Raw genomic sequence first — 16,040 nt, 5'->3', positions numbered from 1 at the left:
AGAGCAACAAAAATGATTAAAGATGTAGAAAACATGACCTGTGAGGAAAGATTGAAACAACAGGCTTTTTTTAGTCTGGAAAAGAAAAGACTAAGCGGAGGGACATAAGTCTTCAAGTACCAGAAAGGTTATAAAGAGGAGGGTGATAAATTGTTGTCCTTATCCCCTGAAGACAGGACAAGAAGTAATGAACTTAAATTGCAGCTTAAAAAAAGATTTAGATTAGACATTAGGAAAAATGTCCTCACTGCAAGGGTAGCTAAGCACTGGAACAAATTACCTATGGGATTGTGGAAGCTCCATAATTGGAGGTTTTTATAAACAGGTTAGACAAAAACGTCAGGGATGGTCTAGATAATACTTAGTCCTGCCTCAGTGCAGGTGACTAAACCAGATGCTCTACGGAGGTCCTTCCAGTCCTACATTTTCATGGTTCTGTGAGTGCTCCATTACTTCACTCCTTCTCTTTGGACTTAATAAAATCAAGTGTGGGATACACCAGGATTACACAAAATTTTAAAGATGTTCAACATCTGTTTAAGGTCTGATGATTAATAGCATGTTGGGAAAGGACTCCTGCAATCTTCTATAGTTGCCCTGACTGACGTTATCAAAACTAAAGCCACTTTACTTCTGAAGGAGTGTGTCCATACTGGGGTTTAAAGAGCTGTAATGAATGTGCATTAACTTCACATCTTCAGTGTCAGACCCTGTAGACATGCCATTAATAAGGGCAATTGGCGGGGGGGGGGGGGGGGGGGAGGAGAAGCCTCTGTTAATTGCTTTAGTTTAAAACACTTTAACCGATTTTCCATGACACCCACACAAAGGGGGGGGGGACGGGACTGCAGACATTCAGATGCAAATATGTCTGATGTCGAAGGAGCAGTGTTAATCGGAGTTGCCAAGCTCTGAATAATAATGGTTAATTTAACATCTGCATGATAGTCTGTGTCCTCAGTGTTAAGACAATGTGTGTTTTTACCATGGGATAACTAACATGCATTAGTTATCTCTCTATGAAAACATAGTGGAGACAAGGAATTTTAGTTTTTCCAAAAGGCAACCAATGCAAAAGAGTAACAGGATAATTCATCCTAACAAATCCTTGATTTTGGCAGTACAGGACAGTAAACTTGTCAGAATGAAGAACGTCACTGAAACGTACCATAACAAAATACATAAAAGGCTATGAAATTAAAAAAAGCAATTAGAAATATAAACAATTAAGTAGAAAAATCAACATTGATGTATGCAACAAATAAAATAATAGAAAAGTGTGTGCTTCAGTTGTTTGCAGGATGGTGAATTACTTAGAGAAATAAGGATTTTTAGTAAATTTTCAGTTACAAAGGGAGAGGGGAATCATGTTACCGGAAGTCCAAAATGGTATTGAATGTTATAGGAATGTACAATTGTTTTAGGTATATGGATTCTTTCGGAAAGATAATAGCAAAAGTATAAAGCTAGTGCACCTTAAAGGCTCAGAAACAAAAAGGCAAATTAAAAGAACCTCCAGTATATTTATTTATATTAATTTCATGACTTTCAGGTGCAAAATACATAGTTTTGTAATACTGATGGTTGTCAGTCTATCTCAGGCTTTTATACCTATATTTAGTAGAAATTTGTTTGTTGAGAAGAATTTCACACACCATAGTATAGTGCCCTTTCGGCCAGATTTTTAAAGGTATTTTCAAAAGCATCTAGGTGCTTTTACTCTTTAAAAATTTGGCCTGTGGTGACTATTTGGGAACTAAATTCTACCCACATGGTGACATGTGAAAAAGTACTACCATGCTGGCTAGAGAGGCAAAATAATAATTGACAAAGGCAATCCTGAGTGGTGGATCAAACGAAACTGAAGAAGTTTTGATACCAAACAAGAACATCAGTCAGTCAGAAGTCACATGATCCCAAAGAATAAACTTGTGTATGAAAAAAGAACAGCAATTTAGAATTAAAAACTGTCATTATGCAGACAGGAAGTGCTATACTAAAACACTGTGAGATATGATTGCTGATGCTACTGGAAACTACTAATGTTTTCAATGATTATTTGGTGTTAAAATATCAATTAAATAGCACAATCTCCACAATATTAACAAATGTAAATGATGAAGACCTAAGAGTAACAAAAATAGCATTTAAAAAAGTAAATTTAAAGGATTGAAACTGCATTTATAGTGGATTACAAGAAAAAGGCAGTCCAACTGAGGCAGTGAGAGAATTGTAGCGAAGACGTGTGAACTGCTATGAGGCTTTATGAAGAGGTATACATGGAAAAGGTATTCCTTTAAAGACTAAAAACACATAAGACAATTATAATTTTCAGAGTGGTTGTATGTAAAGTATTTAATTGAATCAAGACTCCTTTAGCATCTCAACACATCATAGCAGATGGGGAAGAGATGCTGGGTCTAGGCACTGGGAAGTACCGTGCCTCTAAGACCACAGCCCTGGGAAGTGGGCACCGTCCTGCCAGGGAAGGGAAAAAGCTCCTCTACCCCAATACCTTATTTTTGCAGCCACTGCAGAAGACTCACCCCGACTGGGTGACTGTCACTCCCCCCCTCCCCGTCCTCCGTAGCCCAGGAGGCTCCTCTCAGACCGTGCATGGCAGCTCCCCTACTCCCAATCCTGACCCTCTCACTCCCTCACCTGCTTGCCCGTCCTGTGCAGTCAGTCTGCCCCCGCAGAGACTCTGCCCATCCCCCCTCCGATTCGCCCCTCTGCCCCGGAGAACAGCAGGGAGCAGCCCGCGACCCCCAGGGAGGGCAGAGCCAGGGCAGCGGCTTCAGCGGATGTTACTGAGCATGCTCAGTACTAGCAAAGCAGCAGTTTGTGGGGCCGGACTCTTTCCCATGCAGTAGTAGTTCCTCCCTCCCCGCTCGCGTTGTCTGGCGGAGGGAGACGGCGCGTGGTGTCGGTCTCCATGGCAGTGGGCTGTGTGGGCGGAGTGGTCGGGTCCGCAGCGATGTGGTGAGAGCGGGTCCCGCGCCCCTCCCCTTCGTGTGTTTGTGTCAGGCTGGTCGCGGCGGCGGCGGAGCTGCCCGGGGCGCCCGGCTCGCAGCGGGCGCGGGGGACGGACGCAGCCAGCCGCAGAGACAGCCCCGCTCCCCTCGGCTCGGCCGGGCTCTTGGCATGGGCGGCCCGTAGAGGAGCGGGCTGGGCGGCTGGTGCGGTGCCTGTGCGGCGGCGGCAGCAGCCATGGCGGTGGTGGAGACGCGGCCGGAGCTGGTGGGGAAGCGGTTCCTGTGTGTCTGGGGCGGCGAAGAGGAGCCGCCGGAGCGCGGGGAGAGCGGGCGCTGGCGAGCTGGGGTCATCCGCGCCGTGTCCCACCGGGATTCGCACAGCCCCGAGCTGGCGGTAAGAGACCGGCCCCAGGCCCTCCCGCGGTGTGCCCCCACTGCGCGGCTGGAGCTCCGGACACCCCCGCGGGGCCTTGCTCAGCAGGCGTGAGGGAGGGGAGGGGAGGGGAGGGAGAGCGGGTTCCCCCTCCTGCGGTTCTCACCCCGCGGCGGGGGGGTGTACAGGCGTCTCGTCCCCTCTCCGTAGGGCTGAGCTCAGATCCTGGGGGTTGGGCAGCGGGGTGTCCCCTCCCAGCTGGGGCCCTGCTCGGTGCGAGGGGTAGCAGAAGTGGGAATGGTAACAGGACACCCCGCTCTGCTTGCAGACAAGAGGGTATGACACAGCCTGTGCTTTCCTCTCACTAGGCACCCAAAATGAGGTACGGAGTGCAGTGGTAAACACACAGCCCCCTTTTGCTCTCTGTAGCATGGAAGTGCATGTCAGCCTCTTCTTGCTGCATGCACACACCGTGGTGTGTGGTGGAGAATCGGGTTGACGTGGATCACTAATCATAGAAATTATCCTGAGTGCAGCAGCAAGAAGCGGCCGTAATTTGAGGATTGAGATTGGGGTAAGGTTTCTTTCGCTTCCCAAGAGAGATCGGCACCCCTAATCTTAATGGACAGACTTGTGTTGTGTGTGTGTTTAGCATATGTGAGGAGGACAGAGGCGGTGGCATTGATTAGATTTATTCTGTTTGCGTGTAAGATAGGGCTGCTACTCTGATCATTTTAGTTCTTCAAATTTATATTTTACTAGGAAAGGTTGAAAATAAAATCTAGTTTCTCCGTGGAGTGAAAATAACCAGCCCTTTTATATGTCAGGTCTAAGAAACAATTATTTACTTGGTTGAATATTCATATTAAAATGGTCTGTAAAAGCTGTTTTTATTTAATATTAAGTGATAGGTTTAAAAATACTTTTGCAATAACAAAATAATAAAATATTGTGTTGCGTTGTTTCCTTTCCTTCTATGTGCAGTTGTCAGTGTTTTTCTAAGGGGTGTAGGAATGTGTGTGGAGGGAGAGGACAAGCAAGGATATATTCTGTTGTGTTGAGACACATTCTCGCTAGGGGAAGAAACAATCAGGATTTCCTTGGGTTAGTGTTATGAATACGTAATCTGTAAAATGGAATTCGTATGCTATAGGAAATTAATCTTTAATTTTTAAATTCCAGACTCTTGTAATATATGCATTGGTACTGTTGCAGTTGTACTGTTGCATATTTTATATTATTTTGAGCATCTAAGTGCACACTTGATTAAACATCATGGCTACATAAATTCTTTCAGTACAGATAGAAAATCACAGAACTGCATTGTGCAGTTTCCTACTACTGTTCAAATGGCACAACAATTCAAGATTTAAATACTGTTCTAAGTGTAATTCCTTCTGTTATATGAAAAATCAGGTAGCCCAAAATATTTACACAATTTTAGAGGTTATTGATTGCTTCATATGGTGGGGAAAAAGTGTGGTCTGCTAAAGTAATCTATGCTTGTCTTTGTTCATCACTGGGTTTAAGCTTTATTTGTACAACTAGAAACATTTACACTTCAAACACTGGTGTCATTACCATGGTCTAGTGTAGATACTTTAATTCACAGTTGCATATCATCTGTCCCTTCCTCTTCTTTGTGAGATGTCTGTTGTCTTAATCTTTCTAATATCATTTGGTTTTGTATGACGCTGTGGAGTTCTATAGATTTGTTACTATAAGGAATGCTAGTTTTGTAGAATATATATCTAGTTATGGAAATAAAAACATACTGTGCAACACAACGAAAAATGTACCAACTCTTACTAGCTAGAGTCTTATACCAATCAGTAAACTCTAGTAAGAAACTGTGCTGAATAGAGGAAAGTGCTATCCCTAGACCTTTTTTTAAGGGGATTTATCCAGTGGCATACCATGGGTCTCTGGCACCCGGGGGCCAATACTTTTATTCGTACACACCCCCGTTTCCTGCTGTTCCCTACTCCCCTGCTGTGGGGGCAGCTGGCAGCCCCACAGGGGTCGTGGTGATGGACTCTGGTCCCCGTGGCTCGCTCGTTGTGCCCAGCATGGGGGTGAAAGGGCCAGGAGGACACTTGCTCCCACCGCATTGGGAGCCCTTGGCTGCCGGTGTAGTGCCAGTAACCAGGACCTATCAGACTTTGGGACGTAGGTCTGGAATGGTCTCAAATTCTGATAGGTCTTAGTTATTGATACTACACTCGGCACAGACGCAGAGCCCTGGCCACGTGTGACAGTGAGGGGTGGCTACTCCTCTGTGGGCTCGGTTGGTGGCCCCTTCCCCAGGATGGCACCCGGGGGCATGGGCCCCCCATCTAGCCCTTGGTACGTCACTGGATTTATCTTTTGTGTTTCATACAGTACGCGGAAAGTGCTAGTTGCTATCTGTTGTAGGTATTTACATGGTCTCATTACCGCACATTACTAAGCACTTTTCCATCTTCTAAAGTGTTTATCCTCACATCCTGTTTTACAGATGGACAAGCCATTTTACTCTGTGGCTCAGTTCCCCAAGTCACAGGAAGTCTGTGGTAGAGTTGGGAACTGAACTCAGGTCTCTCAGGTCCCAGACTGGCACATCATTGGACTATCCTTCCTCTCTCTAGGTGCTTTACAGAATGTACATAATTCATGATACATGATAAGGTACAAATGAACAAAAGAATAAAGGGGTTAAGGAGAAGAGAGAACAAAGGTTACAGTAACAAGACTGTAGGCTTGTTTTTATTGAATTTTCTTTACACTTGTAATTAATATGTCTCATGGAATGTCTGCAGTACTGAGCCTATGCTGGGATAGCCCCCTCGTGTAGAGACAACCTACACTGACCAAGGAAGGGTTTTCTGTCAGTGTAGGAACGCCATGTCTTTGAAGGACGTTAGCTATGTTGACAAAAGTCCTCTTCTGTTTTTAGAGTTATCAATATTAGAGGTTTGGTTAGCATAGCTTATATTGATCAGAGGTCTCTTTCTTTTTTTTCATTTCTCTAACCAGTGTAGCTATACCAACATATGTTTTAAATGTAGACCAAGCCTCTGACTAGCAGGTGTTTGATATACATGAAATCCCTCTTCCAAAGGACATTTCTGTGTCTTCCCTATCTCCACAACCATTTGGCTGTGTCTCTAATCCTTCCACAGCTTCCATTTTTAGGTGGTCCTCCCTGTGAATAACTCCAGGTCTACTCATTAGCAGAGTGAAATTGAAATGTCCTTTGGTAGTTTCACTACTTCATACAGTGTTCTGAATAGTAACAGATTGATGAGCTTTGTCAATTTCTTTGATGGTTATAATGTAAAAATTAGTCTATTTTGGGTGCATTTGTTGTGGTTATTATACTAGCCAGCAGTGATCCCTTCCATGTACTCCCAAATCATCTGGCAGTGCCTCGGCTTTAAATTACCTGGCAGCACCCGCACATGGGAGCAACCCTTCCCCTCAGTCACACTTTGCTCTGTTTCAGTGAGCTCTCCCTTGTTTCTCCTTGGTTCCATACCTCTGGGGATGTGGAGAGGCTCATCCCTCATCCCCTGCCTGATGTACTAGCCCCTGGGGATCAGACAGATGGAGAAGGCCCCCCACCTGCAGAGAGAGGGAGAGGGCTACGTGGATGGGGTTCCCTGTTCTGTTCCCTGTCCTCTCCAAGCATCCTGCTCCCTGCTTATCTTGGGTGCAGGCGTGTGAGATTTAGTGAGGGAAGCCCCCTCCCACCCAGACTATGGTGACTGCCAGTGCAGTGGGACAATCATGGCTGTATTGTGAAGGTGCAGCTCTATGAAGCAATCTTGGCATATGCTTGGAGCACCAGCTAGAGCCCATCCTTGGTGCTCAGGTTGGACTCCTGGGATAATTGGCAGGGAAACTGCTCTTCCTCAGTGGTGCCCCTAGCTCCGGCCTCAGCCCCGGCTCCCTGTTTCCCAGAACCCTGGAGAGACCAGCACTGGCTAGGGCTATGGCCAACAGGGGTGGCCTGGACACCCCTTAGTGAGTGATGAGTATGATAATTCACACTTCTTATCAACTACATTGAAATCGTGAATAATTAATGTATTAACTTGCATAGAACATAATGAACTGTGAAAATGGAATATTTGAAAGCCAGAGACTGAGTAAAAGGGAAAAGTATTGCATTGTCTTGTCCTCAGTATTTTACGGAATTTTCCCTTTCCTCCATTTTTCTATACTGGCTGTAGTGGTTTCTGTACTGGCATGGAGGATGGCTAAACCAGCTAGCAGTGGTTGCTATACTTCTGGCATCTGTCATTTGGAAAATGACCATGGTGTGCCTGCAGTGCACACATCTTCCTTTTGCCCAGGATTTGGAACCCCTGGCTGTTCCTAAATGTACTCTGTAGTTCATGTTGTAAGGTGTACTAAACACACTGTATAACCCAGTATACATACATACATACAACCCTAATGTAAAATTACTCTTCTAACCTCAACAATTAATTTTAGCACCTTTTTTTAAGGGTCTGCTGAACTTCTTTAAGCAGTGGTTCTCAAACTTTTTTGTAGTGTGAACCACAGGTCAGTAGTGTCATAGACCACCTCATCTTCCATTTGTGATTTTGGAACATCCCTGTGGTAACAGCAGCACTTGCTTATACATGGGGTGGGAAAAAGGAAAATAAATATATATATTTTTAATGGTCTGTTCATGGTTCTTGTCTGTGAGAGAGACTCTTTTGTGATCTCTTTTCCTTCTTATTTCCAAGTGCTTTTAAAGGCCTCCTACTGCTATTTGTAGTGATGATTCTGGAAACCTATAGAAGTAGCCATTAGCAAGGAAGTAGAGTCAACACCATATGACCTATCAGTTCTTTGCTGACCAGTATCAGTTGATTTTCAGGCCTCAGTTTTGCAGAACACTAGTTCAGTCAATATTATCAGGATTGAATAGAAAATTATGTCAGAGGTTCTGCTATTGTAAAAGGTAAGTATTTAAAGGTACATTGTCTATTTGAAATCTAGTCAAATTAAAAAATAATACACTTTAAAAAATTGGTTTGGTTTAAACATTGACCCATGAGTTCTGCCAGTTTTTGTAGCTTTGCAATATTTTTCCTATTTAAATTTTTTTTTCCTCTACTCAAAGGAGAAACTAGGAAATAGGCTTTTAAAGTTGAGGGTACCTCTTTTAAAAGGTCATGTGCACGGGTAGTCTTTTTTAATTAAAAAAGTGTGATTATCAGTTATGGTGAATTTATAGTGAAATCTGCTGTTTTTCTGATTTCTAAAGCTATGCATTAAGTACACCAACATAGTTTGATGCCATTTCTATATGGCAGTGTCGGACAACAATGAAATCAAGAATCCAGTAACTTGAGTCTCCTGGGAATAGTGTTTTAAGATAAGCAGATGTGGTAACTTTCTGTATATATCACCAAAGCAACCAATAAGCCAGCAAGTTAAAGGAGAAGATTTAATTTCTTTGGGGAGAGGGTGTGGAAAGTACCTCCAAAGATTTGAAAAAATACTACTTTAGCATACAGAAGTTTTTTCTGTGGCTTTGTTTGCTGTTTACAGAATAATTAACACATTCTGTTACAGAAAATGTACAATAACAATTCTGATCCAACTTTTCACATGTATTTTTAGTTTCTCATATCTGGTGGTATGTGAACAAAGAAATCGTGTAAAAGTTATGTTCTGTTAGTTTCTTGAGAAGAGTGATGGTGGGCTTTGCATGTATTTATCCTTTGTACGGTATCTAACAGAATACAAATGTGCAAAATTTTGTAGTATAAAATATAAACCTGATTGACACACTTTTACTTTTACATTTCTATAATTCTATTCTGTAGAAATGCTCCTCATGTTGAAAGTTTTTGCTGAAGATGTAGCTAAACATGATGACACGGTATACAAAGCTGTATTTTCCCAGACCTGGTCTACACTTAGGTTGACCTAACTATGTTGCTCAGGGGTGTGGAAAAAAAACCATACACCAGTGTAGACACAGCTGGAGTAGCTGTGTAGACACAGCTAGGTTGATGAAAGAATGTTTCCATCAATGTAGCTACTGTTGTCTGTGGAGATGGTGTTCCTATAGCAAAGGAAAAAACCCTTTCTATTAGTGTAGGCTGCATCTACATTATGGGGTTATGCTGGCATGGCTGCAGCTCTGTATCCTTGGCCATATAGGCCTTGTAGTACACTCTACACCCCCAGTCTTTTCTGGTCCTGTAAATTATGTACTCTCCCTTCTTTTGCTTACTTTTCCTAATGGGTGATAACATTACTGTAGTTTAAAAGTTTAAAAAGCATAATTTTGGTGATTGTGGTAGTTTTTGCCATGTGTCAGTGTTAAGCATTTCACATTTGATTTTAGGTAGGGTCCTGCATTTTAGTCTTTTACTAAACTTACTAATAAGATAGGTTGTGAGAGAAATTTTTAAAGCAAGTTTTACATAATACAAATCAGAATCTAGCTTTGTTTTTCCTTGTTTAAGTTTGATTGCTAAAAATTAACAGAGTTGTTGAGGTATGAGAGGATTTGGACTATCAATATAATGGAAGTATCAATTGCAGAAAAAGCTTCAAATAAAAACTATTAATGTCAGACAAAGCAGATGGTGAATCATAGTTTTAAAGCTAGTTGTGTAAGGTAAAATAAAAAACAATATCAAATTGAATGATTGTTGTTAACATAATCGGGTAAGGTTGTGGTTAAAAAATTCTGTGCTTTTCAGGACTTTGTTACCTCAGTTCTGTTTAATATTGGTCTGATTATGGATGCACCAAATAGCAATGTGATATGCCCTAGATGATAATGGATGTGTTAGTAGGACTTGAAGAATGTACTAGACCCCAAATACTCAGAGGACAATACAAAAAGATGGAAGCTTCTTGTCTCTCTTTGCTGTGGGGCCCAAGAACAACATCTTGGTGAGAAGCCCAGTATGTGTCTCAAACCAGCTCTTGGCAAGAGGTGCTAAACTTACCACTAGGCTGTTGTCTTTGGATCTGGTGGGGGATGGGAGATGGGATACGTCTTTTTTTTTTTTTAACCATAGCTAATCAGTGTCAGAAATATGGAAGAATGTGGGGAAGATTGCAATTATTCCTTTTCTTGTTACCATGCCCCAAGAGATTTTCAGAAACTAATCAGGATTTGAGTAGTTTTTTAGGTACCATTCTGTCCAGCAAGAATGAAGTTGACAAGATTCTTGTAAATGTTACTGTGCTATGCACCTCTGGATGAAAGCATGCATTCTATCATCTATTTCTGGGTGTATGGGGGAAGAGAAGGAAACATTTTCTCCTCCTGCTCCCCACCTTCAGTAGAGGAAGAGGATTGGGACTGTTGTCACAACATTTCTTTTGAGAAGCTCATTTTCTTTTCAGTTTATGCTGACAAAGAGGTGAATACATTTTTCAAAGGCCAGTAGGTAATTTCATAGCTTAACAACAGCAAAAAATTAAAGTAGTTCAAACATAGGAGCATACCTTAAAAAAACTGAGGGGATCAAATTGAGAGGCATGAAAAGGGGGGAAATAGTGGTAGTTGTGTAAGCTCTGCTCTAAAATAGCTGCCAAAATGAGATGCTCCTCTTTGTAGATTGTGCATATGTTCAGAATCTATGCTCTTCAGGCTCTGCTGGGACCTTGGGCTTGGTTCTCCCTCAGTTGGGTTCAGATACCCTGCTGTCCTGCTTGGATTTAGTTGGTGGTGGCTCTCTCCCGTGTTCGCCTATCATGGCAACAAAGACTATGTGTACACTGCATACTACTGGCAGCAGCATGTAGTGTCTGTGTAGCTGCACACCTCAGTAAAAAGCAGGCTGTGTCCACACTGTGGTATGTAGCTACATGTGTCAGTGGGGCTATGGTAGGGGGATGCAGTCGGGAAAAACAGCAGCTGTCCACTGTTAGAGCCTCTCACCGTGGCAAGGAAAGGCTCTGGCAAAGGAGGATGGGGGGAAAGGCTCTGGCAATAGACAACTGCTAGAGCCTTTCCTTGCTGCCTCCCCGCTTCTATGGAGAGCTACTTGGAGCCTTTCCCTGTAGCAGCGGGAAGACTCTACACTGCTAAAAATAGCAGTGTACACAGGGGAAGCACTGCTTGGGTGTGTAGAGAACGGTGTAGGGTACATACCCACAGGGTTCAAGTGTATCTGTGCTCTACTTGCCTAAGCTATGCTGTCTACACTGCTATTTATACCCGTAGTAGACTGGCGTGTAGTGTATGTCCTCTGCATTCTGCCATAAAGAATGTGGACATATCTCCAGTGAACTGTCAGTACAAGGAGACGTTGTATTACTTCATAATATACTACTACTACTCATGCTTTGAGCATAGTATCATCATTGCATTTGGATTAACACCTATTGAGATTAGATGAATGGGCAGATCACGGCTTAAACTATTGTTTCATGCTCTGTACAAGTGGACAGATGCTGCTGTATCATTTGTATTTGGTTCATATTTTCAAACAACCATAACAGCTGGAGACTTCGTTTTTAAATGAGAGGAGATTCTGGAGAACAAGAAAGCACCTAGGTAGATGTGCTAGTATTTTTATTAACTTTTTTCAAATATTTTTATGAATTATATTAATAAAACTGTTCTGGGTTAATATTTGGGTTCTGTTCTACTCCTCTTACTATTTTTCAGAGTAAAATGAAATACTGAAGCTTGCTGCTTACTAATGGGGGTGTCTGTGTTTTACTTTTACCGATACTTCTGTGACAATGAAATTAGTGACATTTATCCTTCTAGAATTCTCCTATTTTTTTTTTTTTTTTTAAGAGAAGGAAGATATTCTTGGCAAATAAGAATGCAAAGTGTATAGTGACATTTGTAGTACTATAGTTGAAAAGTCATGTTTCGGGGGAGAATAATTATGAAATTTGCTTGTGTGCGCGCGGGGGTTGGAGGAAGAATGTGTAGTCAAGCTCCACCCATTTATGATGCCAGAATGCAATGTCACTTAATGTGATTATGCATATCTTCGTAATGTGGTTCTTTTTCCTTGCGTACTCTGATAAGTAATGAAATTGTCAACAATGTTGACGTTAAAATTACCACAATTTAGGGTTTGGAGTAAACCCCTTATTAGGATCTCTGAAAACTGATGTAGGCATTACTGAATTGGTTCCATTTGGATTAACGTTTTTAAGTTGTTAGGTGGTATTTTTTTGCATCTATAAGAGAGAGAGACCGTTTTGTAAATAATGGAAGCTTACATTCTGGAGCTCAATATTTTAGCCACAATGGAAAATTATCAGTTTTTGTGAGTCATTGCCAGTTGGCCCAGTTCAGTACCTGAATGCAATGTGTGTGGTGTGGGGGGTGGTAAGAAGGAAGGAAAGAGTTGGAAGTGGCGGTAATGGGAGCATTAGCAAAGATTACTTTGAAACAACTCTCTTCCAACCTTTTTCCTGTAATTAAAGGTATTCTACCTATCCTGTATTGTGGATGGCACCTTTTGCTGGACAAATACTTTTTTGTTACAACTTCTTAATGAGAACAGATGAGTTCTGTGTATGTAACACTTAACATAGGAGTTGGTTCTTTTAAACACTGTGTATGGTGTGCTTTATATGTTTGTCAGACTATTTTACATAAATAAGAATCCCAGTGGTCCTTTGAAATCAATCAACTGCACAGTTAAGCCTAGCTCTGTCCAGACAACTTCTTGTGCTTTTGTTGGCAGAGTATGCTTCAGCTCATAGTATTTAGATACATCCCCAAAGCCCTGTGAAATAGAAGATTGACTTGTTGGGAGGGAGGGTATTGATATATACTCTCCACTGAAAATCAGAGTAGTTATAGTGCAACACAAGCAACACAACACAACATAAAAATGTTGGCTTTGTAGCAGTGTGGCCTGGGGTAATGAGGAGAAGGGACGAGGTTGTGGGTCTATAAATCAGTGTTCTCCAAAGTGGTGGGGTTGACCCCCTGAGGGGATATGGAAAGACTAACTGGTGTATACAAGATGCGTACATTAAGGTTGGCAGTCATTGAACCAGCACATAATGAGTTTGAAGGGGGGCATAAAAATATCCTCCTGAAAGAGGGCTCAGCTCCCAAAAGTTTGGAAAACACTGTAACTAAGTGACACAGAAATTTACTTCTCTTAATCCCCCCTTCCCAGTTTCCCAAAACATACCATTACCTCTTAAATAAAGGCATTTTTGAGGATATCAATAGGAAATGTTTGATTAGTACTGTTGCACCATAGGAAAAAAGCCTACAGTGGTAGCAGAAGAGAAGAAGCTACCTTTTGTCCTGGTCAGTTTGCAGCAACCACTGCTTCTTTTATCTCTGTCATCAAAAAACCCTCTACACTTATATTCTGTTTCTGTTTTTGGTAGTTCTGAATAGTGGAAGACTGGGTGAATTGTCAGGGAGAGGATTAAATGCCATTTGAATAGTGAGGCATGATGGCAACAAAGTATAGGGTATAAGACCCATCTTACAGGCTCAATTTTGAAAAGGAAGGTTCTGCATGAATTCAAAGGGCTTAAAGGGAACTAATTTTGATGTTAGTAGTTTCGACCTTATTTCTTTTTTTAATTTTGGGTTTGTTCATATTAATATATTAGAACGGTACTAAAAATAGCAGTCAGTGCATTTTATGCCAGGAACTCTTGTAAAAGTTAAGTCTTTCTTAAAAGTATATGTTGCAGTTTGCTATAATTTAATAATAGAAAACGTAAGTGCTTTAATTTTGCCATTTAGTATATTTTTTTCTTTTTGAAAGTTTCTTAAAACATATTAACCTTTCTCTTGTTCTTCTTTCTGTGCCTTTATAAATGTTGAAAGTTGGTAGTAATCAGGGGCTTAGACTATGTAAAGTGTCACAATGAAGAGCTATTTAAACTAAAAAATTATTCTTTGAGTAGACTGTTTATTTCTTAACCTGAGCTCTGTAGTGTAAATACAGTATTAAGAATTGCAGAAGTGTTTTTGTATTTCACTGTTGTAAGAGCTAAGATTTTTTTTTAACAGTTTGCAAGGGAGGACAATTGTAAATACTACATAATTTGCTTTGATTTTCAGTGATATATTTTTTAATTATGTTGGGCCCATAATAATTACTGGCTTGAGACAGGTAAAATGGGATGCACCATATGTACAGTGGAGTGCTATGTAGTGTACATGTATGCCCCTTTTGTCATAATTTTTTTCACGAGTACAGTAACCAGTATTTTTTACATGGAATGGGTGTGTTTGTATCTAATCTTTGATTTAAAAATGAGTTTTTAGCTCTCAAAGTTTTGGGGGAGAAGAGAGGATGGGGGAGGACACCTAAAAATGTCAACTGAATACTGCTCACGCCCATATTGCCACCGCTCAGCGAATGATGCTCTATTGCTACAGTAACATAGCAACTCACTTGCCTGTTCTCCACTTTCCCACCAAATCTCCGTTCCTTCATCTGTGTTCTATAATCATATGCTTGCCTGCATATTAGCTGAAGCTTTCTGCTAAAATGATAAGCAATGAAGTAGTTAAATGTTGGCATTTACATTGCCATTTTTAGGTTTCAGAGTTAACTAACCCATTTAAATCAATGAGGCAGCTGAAGTCAGAGAGGTCCAATTGATTGCAGACTTCGGGGGAGGGGGAGAATGGCATTTGGGATACTTGATTCTCATTTTCTAGGTTATGTTTAAACCATAATGTCTAGAAATGCATATAAAGCTTAATGTAAGGTTAGATGTAGGAGCATCCATTTGTGATCAGAAACATTTGGTCACAAATATTTGAAAATATTTGGCATTCATTGCAGTGGAAATGGGAAATTAAAAGTGTTAATAAAAATAATCAGCATATAAATAACTGAAATAGTAGTCTTGTGCTTAGATTTTTTTCCCCTAGAATTTAGTTTACAAGAAGATGATGAAAGGGCAGTCAGGGTTGGACAGTTAACAGTGGATGGGAAGCAGAAGCAGGGAATGGAGATTGCTTGAGGGTCTGGGCTCAGGAAGCAGGATTAAAGGAAATGAGGAAGTGAAATAGCATCTCAATCTAAAGCTTTCTCTGCCAAGAAGTGTAAAACTTTAACTAGTGCTTGAGCTTTCTCTTCTCATTGCTCCTTGTGAATGCACTTGGGGTGGGCAGGGGCCAGGCCATGTGGGCTTCTGGCAGGGTGTGGGGGAAGGTGAGTGGCAGATTTGTGCTGGCATAACTTCAGTAGCCCATAAACATACCCTGGCAGAAGTCCATTTCAGCACAGCTCCAGACATTCCACTCCATGCTGCGCCCACTTCCCGTAGCCCTGGGGCCATCCACATCCTCCACCATATTGGTGTGCTGTTATATGCTTAAACATTAGAAAACCTAGGAAATCAGTATGCAGATAACTTAATTGTGAAATAGTTCTAATTGCCCACCCACCCCACACAAGTACAAAGCAATGAAACGAAAAGTTAAGACACTTACAAGAGCATTCCTTGTACTTCTCTCCCCACAGAAATAAATCTTACTACTACTAAAATCAATAACTTTAACTGTGCCTCAGTAGGGATACCAGCATCCAAAACCCTACCGGGTACATTGTTGCCAATAGGATTTATTTTTTACTGCTTCAGTTTGTTTTTCTGTAACTAATGATACCCACATTTGTTTGTCCACTGCTGCTGTTAGTGCTGTTGATAGCGTTTCAGAGTTGGACTAGTGTGTTTGATAAAGTCAGTTTCTCTTTTTGCTTATT

General features: G+C 41.5%; 1 protein-coding gene across 4 annotated transcripts in view; it reads left to right on the top strand.

Annotated features, from left to right (window-relative positions):
* The first annotated feature begins 2,910 nt into the window (after nt 1-2,910).
* JMJD1C (jumonji domain containing 1C) overlaps nt 2,911-16,040 on the top strand; it is a 306,160-nt gene continuing 293,030 nt past the window's right edge. For all 4 annotated transcript variants that reach the window (XR_010920649.1, XR_010920650.1, XR_010920651.1 and 1 more), the window contains exon 1: nt 2,911-3,369. Coding sequence is in view for 1 of the 4 variants with exons in the window: in XM_067552587.1 (XP_067408688.1) it covers nt 3,211-3,369 (159 nt within the window). In the remaining 3 variants the exon portion in view is untranslated. The remainder of the gene's footprint in view (nt 3,370-16,040) is intronic.

The sequence above is a fragment of the Emydura macquarii genome, unplaced genomic scaffold, assembly GCF_026122565.2.
Source record: "Emydura macquarii macquarii isolate MOO-44397 ecotype Brisbane River unplaced genomic scaffold, CSIRO-AGI_Emac_v2 contig_1390, whole genome shotgun sequence".
Taxonomy (NCBI): Eukaryota; Metazoa; Chordata; order Testudines; family Chelidae; genus Emydura; species Emydura macquarii.
This window is presented reverse-complemented; position numbering and strand designations above follow the sequence as displayed.